Source organism: Manis pentadactyla, chromosome 6 (genome assembly GCF_030020395.1).
Source record: "Manis pentadactyla isolate mManPen7 chromosome 6, mManPen7.hap1, whole genome shotgun sequence".
NCBI classification, from domain to species: Eukaryota; Metazoa; Chordata; class Mammalia; order Pholidota; family Manidae; genus Manis; species Manis pentadactyla.
In genome coordinates, this window is record NC_080024.1 from 15223826 (window position 1) to 15246520 (window position 22695).

General features: G+C 40.6%; 1 protein-coding gene across 3 annotated transcripts in view; it reads left to right on the forward strand.

The window, feature by feature from the left end:
- The window catches only part of EPHA4 (EPH receptor A4), a 135738-nt gene that overhangs the window by 97352 nt on the left and 15691 nt on the right, over window positions 1-22695 (forward strand). For all 3 annotated transcript variants that reach the window (XM_057503494.1, XM_057503495.1, XM_057503496.1), the window contains exons 7-14: window positions 3605-3729; window positions 4711-4870; window positions 6057-6168; window positions 14234-14292; window positions 16077-16190; window positions 16449-16634; window positions 20568-20629; window positions 21070-21279. In XM_057503494.1, the coding sequence (XP_057359477.1) occupies window positions 3605-3729; window positions 4711-4870; window positions 6057-6168; window positions 14234-14292; window positions 16077-16190; window positions 16449-16634; window positions 20568-20629; window positions 21070-21279 (1028 nt within the window). The remainder of the gene's footprint in view (window positions 1-3604; window positions 3730-4710; window positions 4871-6056; window positions 6169-14233; window positions 14293-16076; window positions 16191-16448; window positions 16635-20567; window positions 20630-21069; window positions 21280-22695) is intronic.

The following is a 22695-nucleotide window of genomic DNA, read 5'->3' on the forward strand; positions in this document are numbered from 1 at the left end:
TCCATTGTTTGGCATTAAGTAGGTGCTCAGTGACTGAGTCTGTGCGAAGAAAGAACCCCATCTCTGCAAGGTTTCAGAATGTAAGTCGGAGCACTGACGGGCAAGCAGCGCCTCTTCTCCGCTTGGTCATTTTGTGCTGACCAGAATTCCCGCTAAGATGAGAAGCCCTCTTTTGAACTAAAGCACTGATGGATCAAAGCTCCTATAGAACCATATACTTGAGACTAGTGTCCACTCTGTTATTTTATTAGCCTGTCATCACCTCTTCTAATTCTGCTAGCAAATAACAAGCCCTGGGGTATTGAGTCTCAGGTTCTGAAGCATTTGTAAATCGAGTAGGGTCGGCAGTGTTCACCCAAGTGAAGAAAACTGCCAGTGGTGGCACCAGAGACAATTTTAGGGAAGACGCAGATGAAATGTCACTTTCTACTGAATTGCCCTGGGTGAAAGTTGGTTCCATCTCAGTTCTCTCTGTTCTTCTGATTACTCCAAGGTCCAGTCTCACGTTGGCGCCAGGATTATCCTTAGTGCTTCTCCAGGATGGCTACCGTCTTGACAAAACACAGAGGGGCAAGCGGGGAAGCAAACATTAATAGCATTGTTTCCTTTTCCTATCAGTTTCATTTTTATGGCAACCTGCCGTTAATTTGCAATAACAGGGTTTCCTTTAGACCCTTAATGGGAAGTTTCTTTTTAAATGTAACTCAAGTAAATACAATGTATCAGTTTAAGAAAAACATTACTTAAATCACAGTACAAGTTGCAGAGGGTTGAGGCAGCAATTGCATGGGTGGCATGAGAAGCCTGATACTTGGGAACCACTGGGGCAGGAGAAATGATTGAGAAATGCCATTGCCAAGTGCCTCAACCAGGGAAACGAACCACAGGCAGGCAACAGGGTGGGGTGATGGCTTCCAGGTGGGGAGCTCGAGGCTGCGTTGGAAGCAGGGTAGGGAAGGCGAGGGAAGAAGCCACAAGCGGCTTATAAGGTGGAGGATGGCCACATTGCCTCTCTTCTCCAAAGTGACAGTGTGGCAAAGCCTAGCTGTTTGGTACCTGGTGTCCTTTTTGCCAGAAAAGGAAAGAAGCTCGCTCCTTGGTGGGGAGGGGTGGCTGCCAGGTTGCATGGCAATGCTCTCACATGGTTTAGGTGTTCCTCTAACTCATTCGCCTGTGGATTGCTCTGGTCACTGTGGTCTGACAAAAGTGCTCTTTGGAAAAACATCTGTTCAGAAGGAACTCCAACTTCACACCCACAACATACTACTCTTGGTGAATAAGAGCCATTTATTCTACTTTTCTCTTGAATCTCATTTTCCTCCATTTTTACAACAGTGGAGTCAGAGTAGGCTCTCTTGGTTTATTTGCACATTTATGCAGATGAATTTCCCAAGTAGGGCTGGAAATACTCTTAGTTAACACGATTGTATAGTTAATGTCCTGTGTGAGATGTTTTGAGCACTTCGGCTGAGCTCATATTTCCTTCAAATGGGCACAGAAACACTGCTGCCAACTTCCAAAATGGAAATCAGATTCATTTCCCACATTCAACAATTTAGTGGTAACCCAGCCAGAGAGAAAGCATCGTAGTTAATCTGTGCACCCCACGGGCAGCCAGGCAATTCTTTCCTGAGAAGTGTGTCTATTATCAGGATCTGATCCCTGACTACTTCTCAGAGAAAGTTCATTTTGTAACTTTATGATTTTCCCCTCTCCTAGTTTCTTTCTAACAGCCTCACTTTTCTATTTCATTTCCTGATCCTGAACATCAGAGTTTAAAGAGCCCCTTTTTATGGAGTGTATGCTAAAGTGCTGTTAGGCAATATATTTATTACCTGGAGTGAAATGGCTTTTCACAGCCAAGCAGCCTTCTTAGCATCCTTGCTACCTCTATATTTAAGAAAGTCACTTCTTGCATTTGGCTGAACAATAGGTCTGTGTCAACCAGTAAAGAGAGAAAATGTGTGTGTGTGTGTGTGTGTGTGTGTGTGTGTGCGCGTGCGCTCACGCACACACATTGGGGGAGGGGAGCCTTAAGACAGCTAATGAGCACACTTCCGTCTTTCATTTTCTTCAGATGTTTGGTGGCTTCCATATGTGGGCTGCATGCAGCATCTCTGTTCCTCCAGTTCGGTATTACTAACCTTGGGGTTGCCTTTGATGGGAGGACACGTGGATGCACTGTATCTTTCACTTGTGTTTATGCATCAGATCCAATCTGTAATAGCTTGGGGAATGGGAAGGTAGTGGGGAGAGAGAGAGCGTACAATAGGGCATGTGTGTGTGTGTTTTGTCATCTCAGGGCACCCCTGAAGGAGATGCCAGATGTCAGTAATCACCTCCAGTAACTGTTCCTTGTTGGATTAGCTTCAGTGGGAAGATTTCCTGTGTGACTGGTGTGCCTGGTTGCTTTCTTTGCCATCAGGATGCCTGTCAGATATGGCCGAGCGTGTTTGAAACTAGCCCCATTCCATGCTCAATGATCGTTTATTACCTTCCGCCTTTTTCCCTCTGAGTTAGGGTTTGGCAGTGGCACACATTTTGGGGAAAAGCAGGAGGGGGACCCAGCGCTGTGTTGTTGCTCCTCCTTGGCCCCTTTGTGACCTTTGTTTTCACATGTTTCCACAATTAGGGAACAAACAAGAATATACATTCAATTTAGGAAGATCCCCTCATCTCTGGTCCTAAAACAGACCAGTTTTGCCTTATAAGGTTTCAGGGATGCTTCCCCTTCTTCCTGGTGATGGCACATTTGTACGTTTGTTAGTCAAAGCAGAGCTTGATAACAGCTGGCTGGAGATGTGACCACCACAGTTGAGAAGAAAGCATTAGGCAGCCTGATTTTATAAATCCTCAAGATATGTTCTTTCTCTCTACCTGGTAAGACACCCAACAGAGGACTGCTTTTGTGTCTCTCAGTGGAAAGAAGGTTTGCTACTTAGAAGGCAAAAGCAATGTTCCAACTCTCGTAAAATAGTTGCAAAATGCCATATATGTCCAAAGAATCCATCAGTGCTTTATTTGTGTTCTTCATTATTTGCATGGTTATGTTCAAACTGGAAACTCTCACTGTAATTAAGGAGTACTTTTATTTATTTTGGAAAGTATGTAAATTGTTTGCCTTCTGGCATTCCCTATAGAACTCTGGGAAGAGTTGCAAATTGTCTTGCTGTATAAAATTGAAGGCCAGTAAGAGGACACTTACAATATTTTGGAGGTAGGATGAGATGCAGTTTTACTGAGCTTAAAAGGAGATGTTGCAACAGCTTTCATAGCTTGCAAAAAAAACAAAAAGTAAATAGCATTCACTATGCCTACAGCCTTTTAGGAGGAATGGCTTCCAGGTGTTGGGCGGGTGATACTGTAAGCCTGTGGACCTATCAGACTTCACAGACTGTGTTCCTAAGACCATATACAAAAAAAGATATTGGAGAGAACCATAAAGATGGTATGTTTTTGTACATAACATACAAAGGTGTGCAGTGGGGCATGGGAAAAAGCAAGACAACCTACATAAATGGAATGATTAACTGATACCACCCAAAAATTTTTTTTTTCCTAAAGGAAGATGTCTTTTGCTTTCTATTTTGTCTTTCCCCAATAGCACCATCATCCATTGCTTTGGTCCAGGCGAAAGAAGTTACGAGATACAGTGTTGCCCTGGCTTGGCTGGAACCAGACCGGCCCAATGGGGTGATCTTGGAGTATGAAGTCAAGTATTATGAGAAGGTATTACTTGAATGAGTAAGGTTTCTTTTCTTCTCTCCTTTCCTTTTCTTCCTCCTCTCATCCTTTCCTCTCTCCCTTCCTTCCTCCCTTGTTTCTTTCCTTCCTTTTCCTCTTTAGCTTTTCTCCAGTTATAAGTCCTAGAGAACCAGTGAATCTTAAAGCCAAATGCATTTTGCTGCCCATTCAAGTCCAATTATAAATTTTACATAATCAAGTTGTTTATCTTGGAAAACAGGAATAATACGTTGTGTTCTAATGTAACCATATTTTTTCTTTCTAGTAATGGAAATCAAGGTGGCTAAGAAGTTCTAATCTATAAACCTTCCATCAAGGAGAGTGACTCATAAAAGTTGAAATAATGATCTGTTTAAGTAGATCACTGCTATTCAGAATCTAGGTGTGGGTTTTGATGACTTTTAATAGAAAATTAGAGAAGGAAAATTATATTCTTCAACCTCTAAAAGTCATAGAAAGATGTCATTTTTACAAATAACTTTTCTCTTAAAGGGCAAAATTCTGAAGACAGATATTTACATTCAAGATTGTCTGAAATGAGCAATTGTCTTTTCTTTTTAAGATAATCACTTATTGGCCTCCTTATTAAAAGCAGAAAGGCACAGTTTTTTATCTTCATTGAAACCAGATGACAACATCTGACATTTTCTAGAAAGAGAAGAGAAAAAAGCAAGGGGCCTCCTTATAGTTACTCTGTTAAATTTCTGAGTATAGAGTAAGAAAAGCCACTAGCCATCATGATGCCCTTCTCAAAAAAGATGATGAGTAAAGATCTGGTGGAGCACCACATTTCTTTGGGCATCAGAGAAGTAATGGTTATCCTTACAGCACTGAAGAGAGTATAGGGTTTGGAGAGCTTATCAATAACCATTTAATTTCCACTTCTGCTTAGACTTAATATTATGACTAGACTAATTAGAGGCTGTATTTTGCCACCTTCCCCAATTTTATCTTCCCATAATGTAGGATCAGAATGAGCGAAGCTACCGGATTGTCCGTACGGCTGCCAGGAACACAGATATCAAAGGCCTGAACCCTCTGACTTCTTATGTTTTCCACGTCCGAGCCAGGACAGCAGCTGGCTACGGAGACTTCAGCGAGCCCCTGGAGGTCACAACCAACACAGGTAACATAGTCTGAGGCTCTTTTTACAATGCAGGGCAAATCCCATTACACTGAAATCCAAGGAGCTGTACATAATTTTTGGTTAGGCAGGCACTTGTTATAATGAGCATTGCTTGAAATTAGGTGTTTGTAACTTAGAAAACCTCGTGCTATTTAGAGAAGGGTATTTTTCATAATTTTATCTGAATGGTATTTTCGTATGATTGAAAAATGTCTATTTTTCTCTTGTTTTCAGCCTTCTGTAAGTCATGAAAAATGGGATTGCTTAAACGAACTTATTGAGGGTTGCATGGATATTTTACATTAAAATAGGGAATTTTCTCTCTTGGAAGATGAAGGGACTAAAAATGTTTTCTTACCTGTTTATTTCTAGGAATCTGTTTAAATAAAGTCAGATCAGTTTTGTTTTTTTTTTTGAAGCTGCTTTGAACAATATACATCAACTCTTTTAACATGAGTTAGACCAACTCACTGATTGAATCAAAAATATTAACAGAGGACATACTTATGAATAAGCAGTTTACATAAGATCATAATTAGCAGATCAAAAACGATCCTATTTGATGAGGAGGTGGTGGGCAGAATTTTTAACATCAGTTCTAGAAAGTAATTTTATTCACAAATTGCTAAATACAATCAGAAAGAAAAAAAGGCAGAGAAGGAAGTGACTAGAATTGAATCGAAGGGATGTAACATCCTTTGGGATTATCGTGGAAGGCTTCATGGAGGAAGTGGCTTTTGAGCCAGGCTAAAATAATATAATAATAATAATAATAGGCAGATGTTCTGGATAAGATTTTTGGTGGGGGATGGGGGAACACATTCAAAACTGGTTATCCGTTTTGAAATGTCCAATTGTCTTTCTCACTAAGGAAAGTATCAGATCATTAAGAAAGAGGGTAGGGCTGAGAGTAGAAAGGATAGGAAGAAAAATCAGTGACTGGTAACGTGTACCATAGAATTTAATAAAGAGTCTTCTGGTCGACGTTCTTCATACAGGTAAACAAAGCATGTCATTGTCTCGTTAAGGCTGTCTTAGAAAATGCTGTTGCATTAATACATAATGAAGAGCAAAAAAGGCTTTGAGCATTCCTGGTGGTTTCAGAAAGTTGAAGCTTGTGATCCAGTCAGAAGTTCTAGCTCTTAGGACCTTCCCAAGGTGACCCTTGTGTAACTGTCCCTGCCAGTGCCCTCCCGGATCATCGGGGACGGCGCCAACTCCACCGTCCTCCTGGTCTCCGTCTCAGGCAGTGTGGTGCTCGTGGTCATTCTCATCGCTGCGTTTGTGATCAGCAGGAGGTAAGCCCGGTAGGCCGTCCCCTGTCCCCCAACTCCCTGCCCAGCTTTTCTGAGGGAGCTTTTGTCTCCTCCACACAAAGCTGAGGTCTTTGATTATCATCGTAAACAGGGCGTTTGCCTGGCCAACTCCCTCCTCTTTGCTTTGGTCTCCTCAAACCCCTGCTGGAGCAGCCAGCTGGACCCTGGTGGCAGCGCTCACATCCCAGAGTCCTGGAAAGCTGCAGCTAACTCCAGAAAACGGAGGTGAAACGCAAGCCGGTGGGAGATTTCTAGATACTCTTAAGCTGTAAGGTGTTACCCTTAGACCTCTCTTAAGCTGGGACTTACTGTCAGTGGCGGGAAAAAGAAAATCCATATGAAACTCGGACCAAAAATTTGAGCTCTGCCATTAGTCAGCTGTATTACCTCATCTCTTTGTCTTTGTTTCCCTCTTGTAAAATAGGGAAGATAGAATATATGCCTCTATGAGTCTTTGTCAGGAGAATTTTATTAGGCAAAATAAATAATCCAGCACATAGTAGGTGCTTCAGCATGATAGAGGTTAATCATAATGTAACCAATGCAAAGAAATGGGCACGACACTCAAATCTTCCCTGAGGAAAGGCCACCAACATTTCCAGAGAATATCCACTGAGCACACTGTGGGCACGGCACTGGTTGTGCAAATTAATCTAAAATAGCAGACTGCTTATTCTGGGAGAGCCTACAGTCTAACTTGATACTGGAAAAACAGTCTAGAAAAGACAGAAATAAAAATGGCTTGGAAGCATATTCTTTTAGATCAGGTTTTCTTATTGTTGTCTGGAGGCCGCAGAGGACTAGGGGTGCACTGTCTGCCATGTGTGCCCACATCTAGGCCTCACACGACACATTTTTCTCCAACCTTCACACTGTGCCCCCTATCCATACTGTCAACTGTTTACAAGGTGGGGCTTTTGGCAAAAAAGACAGCACGGGAATGCCAGAATGATTAAACGTAAACCATTTCATGCTGCAGAAGAGGAAATCGGTGCTCAGATGGATGCACTGCTTGTCCATGGCAGAGCTCCTGGTGCCCCGCCAGTAGCCGTGCTTGGCGCTCAGGCCTGTGTCTTTTGCATTGTCTCTTTCAGCCTCTCCTGTTGCTGATCTCACTGATGTCACGACAGGGCTTCTGGCTGTTTCTACTGGCCTGCATAAGCCACCATGCCATTCCCTCACTCTGTGGTACATTATAATTAGGGTGATTGCGATCATACATCCTAATTTGCCTGGATGGTCCCAGTTGTCACATGTATTCATTAATATCATGCTTCCACTCTCACTTTCCAATTTCCAAAGTGTCCTGGTATTATAGATCACTTACGGTCACCCTAACACAGTAAGGGGCAACTTCCCATTGTGTGCAGGTACCTACATTTGTCTTTGAGTTTATTCTTTTTGATGCAAAGTCCGTAAGTACATTTGAGTAGAGCAGTGAAGTCCATCCTGAAGAAGTTAAATCCACCATAAACCCTTTCACAATGCCTTAATACACACATACAAGCACACATACAGAAATGCCTGCTGCACCCTGTTAATAGGACATCTCAGTCTTTGGAAACTTCGACTTGACTTGAACCGGATTTGAATCCCCAGTGCTTTCTCCTTTCTTGGTATTTGATCTTGGAAGTCAATCAAGATGGACCTCTGTCTTGTGCATTGCCATTTGATTTTGTGTAACTAAACATCCCAGGCACTTAAACACCTGGCGAACTGTATGCATTAATATATATCCACCTGATAGAATATCCACCTATAGGATGGAGACGTTTGTTGAAATTACACGGCCTTTTGCTTTTGTTATTACATATTTCTGCATTTGAAAATTTTATAGGGTACATAAACTTCTGTTAGAAAATAAAGATGTTTGACAGTCTAAAAATGGAAAAAAAATATTAATTACCTTACAAAATACATTTGACTAAATTCCATCACCACATGAAGCCCAGAACCATTTGAGAGAACACTTACTTGCAGAAAGTGGGGCTCACCTTATGTAATGCCTCAGCCTTCTGGGACATTGATTGGAAGCACTTCCTAGTTGTAGTCCAGCTTTCCTTTAGATTTACTTTTTTTTTTTTTCTTCTTCCAGTTTTCCTTAACACAGCAGTTAAACATGAGTAATTAGAAATAAGTCACTTCATTATAAGTTATTTCAGATGTCTGTCCTTTGGCAAAATGAAAGGAAAAAAGCACATGAAAATGTAATTCAGGAAGACAAGCTTATTAAAAGCAGTCGCTGTAGAAAATAACACCGCAAAGCTTGATGACTTAATTTCCTTTTTGCTTTTATTGATCACTTTATTATTTAAGGCAGGATTGATAGCAGGATGCATCGGATTTCCAATTATGAGTTCCCACCTTAGAGAATTGAGCCTGTCGAGTTACCCAACAATGATTCCTGTCTCTTTTCCCCCATTAAAAAAAAAATGTCACTTCCCAAGGCTGATAAACACTGGTCAGTGATTGGCCCTCAATGGATCACTTTTTAGAAAATGAAATGTCAACCCCATGCCCTCCTATTGATTCTTCTTTAGTGTTGGCCATAAAGCTGTCACGGAAAAGGCTGCCTGGAGCCAGGTAGCTGACAGGCTTTGCAGCCGCTGATGCACACTCAGCTGATTCTGCCTGTAGCAGGCTGTGCCCTCTATCATGTTGCTACAGAAGACAAAATGGGAAAAGAACAGGTAACGGAAGAGGAGACAGGTAGCGCGGTCCACAGTCCTGTCCATGCTTTTAGTGAGAGGACAAATGGAAGGTGGTAGATGGTATCGCCGAAATAATCTTGCCGCACTGCAGCCCGAAACTGAGAAAGTAACAAATAAAACACCCTGGCCTAGAAAATTATGGGGCTGCTTATTGCTTCCTAGAGCCACACGATGCTGTTGGCAGAGTGGACGCTAGAGATAGACCCTTTACAGGGTGGTTTCCCCTCCAGCTGAGCCCCACACATGTTGAGACACTGAGATTTTTTTTTAAGAGGAGTGTGGGCCAGGGACCCAACGGTGAGAAAAGTTTCAGTCCTGAATACCTCAAAGAAAAATCTGTTTGGTGCTAATTTGTCGTTTAAGAAAGAAGAAACAGCCTCAGGCTCACAGCTGGTATCTTGTTAGTTTTGTTTCTGTTTTTTAAATATAGCAATTGTTTCATTTATTTCATTATAGTTACTTTTATACTGAGAAGCCTAGCTTTAGACAAGCCAGACTAATCTCATTTTTTCAAGTTTTTTTTTAAGTTTTCTTCTTTTGGCCAACTTGGATGTGTAAACATTTAGGGATCTCAAGGGATGAATCAAACTACTAAGTTTATAGACTTTATGTATTTAAAATGATAAACAAAGTTCATTGACTTAGATATGTTGTATATTTTCATCACTCGCATTGTGTTAAGTGAAACAACTTAACGTTTTTTATTGACATCTCTGATCTCTGTCTTCCTCATCACTCAAGTTATAGTTCCAGGATTCTGCTGGCTTTTCAGAGTGTGTCACTACCTGCTCCCCGGGTTCTCTGAGGTGAAGTACTTCTTGCACCTCTGGGATGCTGTCCTTACAAAGCTGATCCTAAACCATATATGCATATTCTGTGAGCAGCATGGCACCATTTCCCGTACTCACGCTGGCATATGTTTGTGAGCCCCACAGTATAGCCTGTTCATTGCTTTTTAAAGTGATTTTTGAAAGGGCTATTAACAACAATATCATAAAATGCAATGATAGGGTCATAACCTCCAGAACTAATGGCCCATGTGTTAAATTTCTGATGCCTCCCCCCCACACCCTTACATCCATAATTTCATTGGTACTTCCAAAAGCATCCCAAATAGCATTAATAGAGGTTGCTTTAAGCTACAGTGTCTTCCCCAAATTGTATTATATTGTTGGAGAAAAACTTTAAGAAAGGACTAGAATACAATATGGGTCCCTCTTTTCTGAAGGACAGTTTGGTGATCAGAGACAAGTATTGCCTGATAAACCAGGTGTGGGTAGCTTTTATACCAACGATTGCTAGTGTTACTGGGTTTTAAAGTATCCCTTTTATCTGAATTAAAGAGGAAAAGTGAATTAATTTAAGCAAAAAATGAAGTGGCTATGGCAAAATTCAGGAAGGAGGTACACAGGTGGCTCAAGTTTAGAAACTGTTTAATCCTAACATTCACATCTTGTATATTAGTAACTTGAGGCCTGGAGAGGAGGTTAACCAATTAACTAAACCAGGGTCACACAGCTGATGAGTTGCCTCCTCAGGACAGGAGTCCATCTACTGACTTCTAATACTGGAATAGACAGGTTATTTGAATGTCTTCTAAACTGAAAAAATGTGACCTTTTTTGAAAGCTCTTGTTGACAGTACTAGCGAACCAAAATTTCAGGAGTCTCATCAATGATATTGGTAACACTCGCAATCTGTGAATTAATGTGCAAGCCTAATACACATTATAAAGGCAGACTTTGCAAGCTGATTTTAGGTTAACATTTTCCACTTGGGAGCTAACTGTTCATATAACGCTCAGACGGTTACTGTTCAGTCTATTTCTGTCTTCCCTGGTATCCTAATTGGAATATTATGATCACATAAGAATGAATGCATTTAAATGTTAGCCTCAATTGGCTCTGATGAAGTCATGTAAATTCATACAATTAGGGGGCAGATGGTACTCTGGGAACATTTCTAAACAACCGAAGTACGGTTGTACAGTTCAATTCCATCCATTTCAAAATGTTGCTCATGAAGAATTTTTAGACATCATTTGGTGCAAGACCAATGATAGCTTAAGGAAAGGTAAAGAGAAGGATGGCTTCTATGAATCTTCACGGGCAATGCTGGGACACGCTGGAAAGGGTCCTCCTGGAGCCATGCTGCTTATTACCTTGCTTTATCTTCTTTAATCTGCACTTTAACTGAATAAATTACTTACCTTTTACTAATTAGTTTTGGAACAGTGAACCACATCAATCAAATCCATCCACGTGATCGGGGAAGTTAGTATTTTAATGAAAGCGGGGTTTAGGCTGGGCCCCTGCCACGCTCTTCCTCCACTATTTTGTTTGTTTTATTGAACAGTCGGGGCACCAGGAACAACACACCGGTTGGGAGGGCAGTGCTCTGGGCTCCTGCTGTTCCTCACAATGCCCGGTAATACCCTAACTACCCCTCTTGTGACCGAGGGCAGGCCTTAGCTCACCTGCAGGAGAGGCCCTTCTCACTTATGCAGTTGAAAGATTCCATGTTTCCTTGTGGCTCATTCACGAACAGACCACTCCCCTCCCCTCTTTTTAATCAGCTTTCCCAAGTCTCCATAATGAGAAAATCTTCAACAAAGGTTTCCTTTGGCATTCAGGTGATCTGCCTCGGATGTCAATTTAGAGTTAGCACTTTAGGCTGTGCGCTTCCCTCCGGGCTGGCTGGCCGACTTCAATGGGCTTTCTTTTCTTGGGACAATAACAGACACATTATCCTACCCTGAGCCGAGGAGGAAGGGTCAGCAGGTGACAAAGGTAGAGCAGGACTCAAGCATTTTAGTTTTCAGTGTATTACTAAAAAGCTAATAAGCTCTTATTAGCCTTTGAACAGTAATCCTTGTGTTTCTTTTGCAGTGGCCCCTGTTCTTCGGTAGGGTCCTGTCCTCCAAGTAACAGCTCCAAGAGTTTTCTTTAAAAATAATACCTTCACCTGGAATTGCATTCTTCCTTCCATGTTTAGTGGCCTCAAGAAGGCATGGGCGTGTCAGCCTTATAATTAATGATCCCTGCCATTTTGCATTTCCTCTGGCTTTGCACATAGTTGATGAATTGTGCTCCTGGGCAGCTTGAGACCCCTTGTTTCTGTTGGTGTATAGCAGGGGTTTTGACGAACTTAACTGATAGTTCAAAGTTGGTACCAAAGCTCTCCTGCTCTTTGTATTTTTTCCTTTTCCTCTTTTAAAGGAAAGAAATTCAAATCAGTATTCAAGATCTAAAGTGGCTTTAAAGATACACTTGTAATTTTAGATAATGCTTTTAGGAGCTCTGATAAGATACAATCTCTCCAGCTGGCAAGACCCTATCACACCCTTGGGACCTGGCCACACGTTTCCCTGACATAAAGTCTTGTTTTCATAGTCCCTGACCTAACACTCTTATATTTCCTTTAAAAGGGGGAGAACGGGGAAGATCGGAGGGGACTACATCTTTCATACACATGTTTGGTTTCAAGATGTTTAAACCTGTTTTCGTTTTTTTGATGAAGCAATGGATTTGAGAGCTGTGGAATTCAGTTTATATGGATTCACTGATGTAAAATGTAATAGTACTTATAATTCGCTCTCTCAGATAGCATCTAATGACTTCATCTCCTCTCTGAGAAGGCATGTGAAGTAGTAAGCCAGTTCAGAGCAGACACATTCCTGTACTTGCTAAGAGGGCTATGGGTGAATGGCTTGCTCCACTGCCTCCATGTCTGCGTCTGTACTGTGTCAGAGTGTGTCTGTCTGCCTGACTGCATTCATACGGCTGTTGTAAAGATGCAGTTTAATAATGGGCATGAAGGCTGTTTAGAAGTTCAGTGCAAAGTAAAAATGCAAGCTATTATATTTGTGACTGAATTACATGTACTTCAGTTAGCTCTAGGAACTGGGGTCTCTGTTTATGAAGCTGGCTCCTGCTTTGCAAACAGTTAGGGGAAGAGATAATATATGTGATAAGAGCACTTGGAAAAGTTAAATACAAAGTAGTATTATTTCCAAGGGAATTACACTCACGGAGGAACGATCTGCAGGCTGTGAGGTTCTGATTTAGGAGCCGGTTCCTGCACGGCTGGCAGTTGGGAAAGGAACGTGGGTGAGAAGCTTGGGACACGAGACCAGGGTGGGCTGCCTCTCTGCCCTCCCTGCATGGCTCCTCCTTCAGGTCCTCTGTTCTCTCTTACACATGATCATCCCACCCTTCTTGTCCAGAATTCAAGGGTTCTGGTGCCCAAATGCACTGTAGCCTTTGGAATGTTGTTCCCTCAAAGCTTCAGTTTGCTCATATGTAAGAGTGAGTCTTAACTTACCTCATCTTAAAAGTTCTAAGAAAATGCAAGATGATTATAAACTGCAATTTCAGCTTTTCACTCTTGACAGAAACATATGTACACATTTACTCCACTAATTTGGTCTCATCTTCCCAAACTTCAGAAAGCTGTGAATGGATTTTCATTCACATTTCATTCACTCATTAAATGAGATATACATGCACACATGCATAGACTTATATATACACATATATAATGTATCAAGACTACTGATTCAAGATTTTTATATGTACTTAAGATTTCTGTGTCCCAAGATAAAGCCAGATCTCACTCCTATGGGACATTTAAGCAGAATGTTAACTGTAAGACCATACACCATTTTTCAGAAAGAGAATCAGGCTACCAATGGGAACTTCTCATTTTTTAGTCCTACAAGTTTTCTACAAATTCTTAAGAAATGTAATCTAAGACCAAGCAAATACTTACCTTTAAATTTTCTTTAATAATTTAGAGGTTTGTATGCAGCAGCTGAAGCCAGTAACCACAAAACTATTGTTTTAAGAAGATCGTATCCTATGAGAATGAGTTTCTTGTGATTTTTGTGGCTTTAGCAACAAGACTTACTACCTATCACATACTGAACATCATTGTCATTAAATTTATATAGAATGCACCCAGGGAAACTTATTTTAATTCAGAATATATATGGGGAAATTAGCCAATAAACTTACATAATCTATCTTTAATGAGAAACATTTCTTTCGGGGATTTGAAATTATAATTACATAATTATAAAATACTTGCTTTATCACCTCAGTTTAATTTTGGGGTAAGAACAGAGACTCTGGACTCTGCTTTCAGATAAAACCTTATTCACTACCAAGGTGACAAGTTATTTACCTTGTTACTTCAATGCCCATAAGCCTCAGTTCTCTCATCTCTGAAATGTGTGTAGGACATCTGCCTGAGTTATATTAGGGTAACAAAGAACTTCTGGCTTACAGCTTTTGTAAGTAATTTGGTTTTCTTTTTTTTCCTCCCATTTTTAATAGACGGAGTAAATACAGTAAAGCAAAACAAGAGGCAGATGAAGAGAAACATTTGAATCAAGGTAAAAAAAAATAATTTTATTTTTAGAACATGTCTCATGTTTTTAGTATAGAAATGTCTGCATAATATTCACGTGGCTATGAATACTATATTCCTTTCATGGAATTATTTAAATAATGTACTTAAGAATATCATCATGAACTAGGTGACAGGAGATTGTTTTAAATCAGATTAAAGATGGGATGTGGGGAAATTCCTTTAGATTCCTCTTTTTCCTTATTTCCTCCTTACCCCTGAAAAGGTACTGTCTGCCTGACTTTTGTAACTAGGTGGCAAGATTTAAAAGGTAACCATTTTTCTCATAATGTAAACATTTTGGAGAAGAAGAGAGTAAGAGATTGAACAGTAATTGCTACACCCCAAAGAATATGTACTGTGGAATTCAGGGCTATCAATATTTTCTTGAGTGGATTCTTGTTATTTTAATGTTCCAAATGGGATCAAAGAATAAATTGAAGGAAGCAACTCTAGAATGACTTAAGCAAGCTAGAAGCTATGGACAGTGGTTGCTGACTGTCTGGGCACATCATCCCATGGAACTTCCAGAAATGATGGCTGTGTTCTGTGCCTATGCTATCTGATACATTAGCCAATCGCCAGATATACTACTGAATACTTGAAAAGTAACTAATGTGTTCGAGGAACTGAATTTTGAATTTTATTAAATTTCAGTAATATACAGTTCAACAGCAACATGTGGCTAATAGCTACCCTATCAGAGCAGGGAGGCAGAAGAGGGAGACTAGGTAGGAAGAACAGTCTTGAGAAAAGGTTTTTTTGGCTAGAGCATATCAAGTGATAAAGGATACGCAGTGTTTGACAACTTTTATTTCCTTGTTTCCTTTCTAAAATCATAATTTTTAATTTGCATGCAGTATATATAGTTTTAAAAAGAAAAATGGTGCTTATTTTTGAGATGAGGACAAGACTGACAGAACTGGAATATCAAAGGGATGGGACCAACCAATGTCCTCCACCCTCTGGGTACCCCAAAGCCTCAGGGGCGCCAGCAGGGAAAGGAGAGGTGTGAATGCAGTAGAAGGTTCCCTATGATTGCTAATGCATCTTGCCCCCAGACATCTCTAGGCTCAGAGCTCACATTCTGAATCTAGTTTGCAAATGACTGTGGGGTGTGACTGAATTACACTTCCTGGTATGCAAACCAGTGACCATCTTTTCTCCAGCTGAAGTTTTCAAGTCAGTATCAGTGTCTCTATTTACAGTATTTTCTTGCCAAAACAGAATGAAAATGGAGATCCAATCCTGAGTCTCCATATTCTCAAATCCCTTTTGTCTACTTAACCATGGTTTAATCTTAGTTTGTTAATTGTCAGTCACATATTAATTGGTCCAGATATTGGGCAATCCAGTTGAGAAAGAAAGTTTTTATTATCTTCCCTAAGGAAGAACAGCTGGAAATGGTGGGTAGAACATGAGCAACTGAATGAGAGAGACAACAATATTCAGTTAACACAGACTGCATTCTCTCAGAGAGACTCCTTCTCCTCCAATAGATGGGTTGTTTTTAAAATTGCATCCTTGAAGTGTGAAGACATTCCAGGAAGTCAGCGGAGCTGCAGCCTCTCAAGTAGCTAACAATTCTTTGTTTACCCGCTAATGAAAACCAGAGCAAGAATTTAAACATATTCGTATGTCTGTGCTAAGTATTTTTTTCATGCTAAGAAAACTTTTCCTGTGCTAAGTATTTTTAGACCCAGACAACATAAGTTTATTAGTGGTTCCTGAGAAGTGTTCAGCTAACCTATCACATGTTTATTGACTTAGGTGTTAGAACATATGTGGATCCCTTTACATATGAAGACCCCAACCAAGCCGTCCGAGAATTTGCCAAAGAAATTGACGCTTCCTGCATTAAGATTGAAAAAGTCATAGGAGTTGGTAAGTATCTGAGTGATTATCCCATAAGCCTGTTTTCTTCATGGATATTAAATATATGTATGTGCCTTATATAAGTGCAAATGAACATATGGTACGTGCATGTATATGTGTAAATACTTGTGTACATAAAATTTCCTTGATTTATATGAAACCCTAGCGCAGTGCCTGGCATGTAGTAAGCACTCAACAAATGTTAGCTATCACTCTTTCATTTTGAATGTGTTTCTGTCCTTAGTTGATTCTTTTTCTCTTCCAAAGGTGAATTTGGTGAAGTTTGCAGTGGGCGTCTCAAAGTGCCTGGCAAGAGAGAGATCTGTGTGGCCATCAAGACTCTGAAAGCTGGTTATACAGACAAACAGAGGAGAGACTTCCTGAGTGAAGCCAGCATCATGGGGCAGTTCGATCACCCCAATATAATTCACCTGGAAGGCGTTGTCACCAAATGTATGTGTGTCACTCCCTTTACAAAGCCAAGTTACAAGTTACTGGCAAATTAAACACACATTTTCTTTCCAGGGAAATGACAGATGGAGCAGACCCACTGATTGCTAATAGGAGGAAATCAGTGCAGGACAAGTCATTAATCTTGTAGTCAGCTCTAAATGGGTCTATGGTTTATGCTGATACCCTGTTTCCAAGGCAGCTTGTGTGAGATTTTAGGGAAATTAATACTGCAGATTTTTGGTATGGCTCGCCATCTTTCACATCTTTGCTAGACCAAACTGATTGTCACAGGGTAGGCGCAAGCAGATGGTAAGCAAAATAAAATTTAAGTATTTTTCATATGAAACACAACAAAACCTCACCCCACCTTGTGCTTGAAGCTTCCGTTCCAGATGCAGGGAGTGAATCTTGGAAATCTTTATTATATTGGGGGATTTGCTTGTCTGCTCTGCCTGATTTATGGCTGTTGCAGTTCAGCACCTATTTACAGTAACACCTGGTTGAACCTTCTTTTTTTAGTCCATTAGCATTCGCTGAGCCTGTGAACCACGCTTCAGTTAAAATACAAGACAGCACAACAGATGCATACTGTGAAGCAAGCCCTGAATACATCTGTGAGGCTGGCTGAGACCAGCTTACAAAGCACCACATGGACAATGCAGCCAAACAGGTTCCTAGTGAAGGTGGCTCTGTTGGAGAAGCTGTAGTACCCACTGCAGTTAGGACAAGTCTAGGATCCTGTAAACCCAGCGCTAGGTCTCCAGGAAGGCCAAGGTTTTTCTTACTTGATTCAAGTTGCCTTGATTCAAGGTGGAAAGCACCCTCAATCAATGTGGGCCGAGGGTGTGCAGAGCTGGTGAAGGTGGGGTGGGAAAGGACAGATTAAACAGTAAACTTTGGACTTAGATCTAAGACAGGGGGCCGGGGGGGATGGGTGGGGTTGTAGGGTAAAAGTGTGCAAATACTTTAAGAGAAAACAAAGTAGTTACTAAAAAGTGAGAGAATGTGCCCACAAATTCAGAAGTCCTCAGACTTAACATTCATCAAAATTCTGGAAAACATGTTAAAACAATTTCTTGGACCTCATCCTCAGAGGTTTGATTGAGCAGTTGGGTGGGGCCCATGAGTTCAAATTCTTAAAGAGCTCGAGGTAAGCCAAAGGGAACGCCGAAGCCCAGTTCCTGGGCCCACATTTTGAGAACTTTTGGCACAGGGACCAAAGACGTGAATGTCAACACTACTGCTACCAAGGCATGTGGTCTTGACTAGTTGCTCAAGTTTTCAGTCAAATGAAACGGTCTCCTCTGAAAAAAAATAAAGATAAAAATAGAACTTGGCCTTAACAAGTTTATTTTGGATGAAATATTCAGTGTATTTAGGATTAAAAAAAAAAAGCACCTTGTGTTAACTGGTATTATTATGTCCTAAGACATACATCTTTCCCCACCTTCAGAATCCTTCAAAAAAAAAAAAGAAAGAACCGTGGTGCTGAGGATATGCATATATATAATTTTCCACCTAAGGCAAAGGCTATAATTAGCATAGAATACCTCTATTTGCTTTTTAAGATTAGTTTTACAGACAGGATATTTTTCTGTAGCCTGTGGCCTTCGGAGCTGCCCAGAGCCCTTCACTACTTTAATTAAAAGATAACATTCTGCTTAAATACTTCTGCAGGTCCATTTTCTCAAAAGGAGGCTCTGTTCAGCTTGGGGTGTTTTTCCTGCCGCAGACAGTGATTTTCATAGCACCTCTGCAGAAGAGAGAAGAAACAGGAGATCTTTGTATTAAAGTCCCACCGCGCCTCTAAAACCCGTAGCTATTACAGCTGTAACTGTTATAAACGACTGGATGCATTTGCATAATGCAGTTGTCACTGAATTAAAATGATTTAAAATTTCCACCAGAGGCGCTGTCCCCACTCCCCACCCCCAGCCACTTTCCCTTCCCCACTGCATCCCTCCCTGTTCCCAAGAAGGACCCCTCTCCATCCGGGAGCCCAGTCCAGGCCCAGTTTCTAAGCCCCTCTGTGTGTGGAGACATTCGTCTTTATTTCTCTTAGAGTGCTCACAAAGATTTTGACAAATGGATGCTGTTAATAAACAGAAGAAGGAATGTAGAAAAATTGTGAAGGTTCCGACGATCAGACTAGGGAGGTGTAAGGTGAAGAGGTGACGTGGGAGAGTGTGAATTCATTACCAGCTGTTACTTGAGTAACTTTTTAAATGGACAGAGAGACTATAATAAATTCTCTCCATTACCCCCCTCTCTTTTGGGTCTTGACTCCCCCCACCTCCTCCAGAGGGGTCTGGCGACAGGGAAGTAGGTGTTAATGCAAGAGACTCACCCTTTCTCATTACCTGACAAAGTATCTTTTGATTGAGGCAGGTTAATTAAAACTCACTTAGATGCATGTGTTCTGTGGTAAGACTGGTCACAGAAGTAAGGGTGCATCTGAGAACCAAGAGTCTCCTGTTTGTATTGCCGGAGGATGGAAAGGTGAGCAGCCAGGGGAAAAGACTGGAAATGGTTTTCCTCCTCCTTTGCTCTACGTCAGGGTATCTGCTTTTTCTGCCAGCTTTCCTTCATCACTTGAAAATCTACGTGGTATTGATTCCTCATCCAGAAGTTTTGCCTTGGAAAGATTTCTCAGACACACCACCAAAAACAATCAGAAAACAAATGAATGAGTTGGATTTCATTGAGAGTAAAAACTTCTACTCTTCCAAATTTTTGCTTGTGAGGTGAAGACATTTCCCTTTTGCCACATCAGAACAGGCTATTCTGATAGGGGCCCTGGGTGGGAAAAGTTTTAGTTTAGAATAATTATGGGGGCTTTCCATCAGGGATGGATGCACACCCATTTCCCCTGACTGAATGCCTAAGTCCAAACATTCCACAATTACAGCAATGAAAGCATGAATATTTTTGATTTATCAAACTAACATTTTATTTTCCTCCTGGGGAATCTTTATGTTGTCTTTCCTTTAACCCCTCCTTTAGTAAAAGATGGAGGATTTACACCCTACCCCACCTCCACCCCCTCACAAATACCCTTTAGAAAGAAGGAATTTCAGGCCTTAAGTCTGTTGCCAGTGATTAAGAAACAAAAGAATGGTTCTTAATTCTTAAGTTCCTCAGAAAGAAAACTAAAGTGAAATGAAAGTATTGTTTCCTCTGTTTCCACCAAATCTTAAAGTCTTTTTAATTTCTTTGCTAAAAAAGGAACAGGGAAGGAATGTTCTAGTATTTAAGTTGCTGCCTCAGATGAAATGATTCACTGAAACTTTCTGTGGTTGTTTTATTGTTGCTGAGGTTGGTAGCTTAAGGAGGCAAATAGAATAAATTTATTTACAGATAGAGGGAAAAGAAAAAGGATATGACCCCTGATCTGAGCAAGCCGGGGGGAGGAAGGTAATATTTTATAAGCTTGAACTTCAAGATACATCAGAGTATGATATATCCACATAGGCTCTGCTCCCTGAAACTTGGGTTTCTCTAAATAAGTAAAAATGTTTCTCTGTCCATTGATTCCTTTAGCATCTCACAAGTGGCTCTTCTGGGGACAAAATTAATTATCCTAAAGATTTTTTTTTCGCGTTTAAACACGTCTGCCCATTTATCTTCTTCCCCTTTTGCTTGAGAGAGCAATTATCCATTCATGTGCTCCCTGGATACCAGAGGCCACTTTAGTTAAAGACCTTGTCAACAAGCCACCCAAAGGGTTAACCTTCCAGATGGAATTTAAACCTACTTGTCCTTTTAATATTTCATTCCTAGCTCCCCACAGCTGAGGCATAAGCTTGGCTTGTTTTAATTAAATTAGATCACACAAGACAGGTGTCTTGGCAGTAAAATTGTGCGCAGCCCATTTTTATCTCATTAACTGCAGTGCTCATCAAGGGTTTGTGTTTTTCTTTCTGAAAACTCTAGGTAAACCAGTAATGATCATAACAGAGTACATGGAGAATGGCTCCTTGGATGCATTTCTCAGGGTATGTGACTACTTTATATGAAACCCAAGAATGTTGGTATTTACAAAAGTCTAACAGACTCCCTTGTGTCTGGTTGTACTCATGGACTTTTTTCATGGGGCGAAGGAAGAAGAGAAATAAAGAATGATGTGATTTGTAAAGGCTATTAAGTCATCCATGTTCAATGAACGTAGTATTTGATTTATTCTTGTATTGTGGAGCTGTTTGAGCCATAGATTCATTACAGTTGGATAATTTCCATCTATCACAGGAAGTGAACCCAGCTCATAGGATACACTCTACTAGTGAATTAGTGACTTTGATCAGAAAGACCTGAAATAATGTTGAAGTTCATTGTATACCTGATGTAGACATCAGAAAAGATCCAAGTAATAAATGCTTGGTGAAAAGTAATTTGGCCTGATGCTAATGAGGTTATCCCTCATTCCTTTCTTATGCAGAAGAATGATGGCAGATTTACAGTCATTCAGCTGGTGGGCATGCTTCGTGGCATTGGGTCCGGGATGAAGTATTTGTCTGATATGAGCTATGTCCATCGAGATCTGGCTGCAAGGAACATTCTGGTCAATAGCAATTTGGTCTGCAAAGTGTCTGATTTCGGTATGTCCCGAGTACTTGAGGATGACCCTGAAGCAGCTTACACCACCAGGGTAAGGAGGGCTTGGGACCTGTGGCTTTCGACTCTGAGGACACAGTTGCTCTCTTCTCACTTTGATCTTTAAGCTCTTTGTGATTTTACAAGTTTCCTCATCCTCCAGTGCCTCTTCATATCCATGCATCCATTTTTATTTTTATTTTTATTTTTCCCATGCAAGAGATTTTATTATCTGAAGGAGAGAGTGGATGCCCCAGAGGTGGGGTGGGGAGAGAGAGAGAGAGAACGAGAACAGCAGAGAGAGCAGCAGAGAGAGCAGCGGGACAGAGAGACAGAGACAAAGAGAGGGCAGCGAGAGAGAGACAGAGATACAGAGAGAGAGAGAGAGCAGTGAGTGAGAGAGAGAGCAGCTAGTGAGACAGACAGAGAGAGAGAGAGGTAGAGAGACAGACCGAGGCATGCATCCATTTTTAAATCACATTTCTAAGATGGGAAATTTGAAATAGCATCTAAATGTATGACCACCTTAAAAGCTACAAACTAGAGCTTCATTTATTATTGTATTTTTTTCTTTTTCCTTTCTCCCTTCCTTCCTGCTTCTCTTAGGTTTTCTATTTGGTTCTTTCTATTATTTTTTTAAAATTCTTTTTATTTTAAATAAGACAGAGACTGTTTCTAGTGGGTTGGCTACCAACACTGAGAGTGTATTTACAGGATTTATAAAATATTTATGCTACACAAGGTTCTGCAATATCTAATGGCCTTCATTTTACTACTGGTAGATAAGCCAGGATTAGGGCACAGTTAAAAGTTATCAATATACAGTTAATGGCTTTGCTATCTTAGCTGGAGAATTTGAATGTAGGATACTAATGGAATAAACTCAAAATTATAAAAGTTATTGGCCATTAGGGCTGACACTGTTAAACTCAGTATGAAGCAGTTACGAGCCATTTTCCTCCTGTAAAGCTTACCATTTGCAACTGCCATCCTAAGCATTGGATTTTTTGTTTGTTTGGCTGGTTGACTGGTTGTAGTTTTCTTATTAGTGTTCAGTTTTATTAGCTCTGGTTTTGATTCATACACATACCTTCATTTGAATTCCATGTCCACTCAGTTTGAAAAAAGTACATCTCTCTGAATGCTAAAGATCTTTTTATTTTTCCCCTAGCTGTTGGAGAGATGAAAGTCAAATGAGGCTTCTAGAATGATACATTTAAGTTCAGATATTTAAGGATGGTAAAAGGCAGCACAAGTGTCCTTGAGTAGGTAACACATATAAATGTAGTACACTCGGTTTTCAGAGTGAACTGAAGAGTCAGTGCAATTTCTAGCACAATGTATTATCCTGTTGGGTAGACCTAATAAAGCAAACTTTTAAATGAAGTCATCTTGAACAGCTTAAGGGTCTGAATTCAAGTTGAGTTCCTAGATGGAACCCTAAGAAATGTGAAACTAGATGAAAAAACAC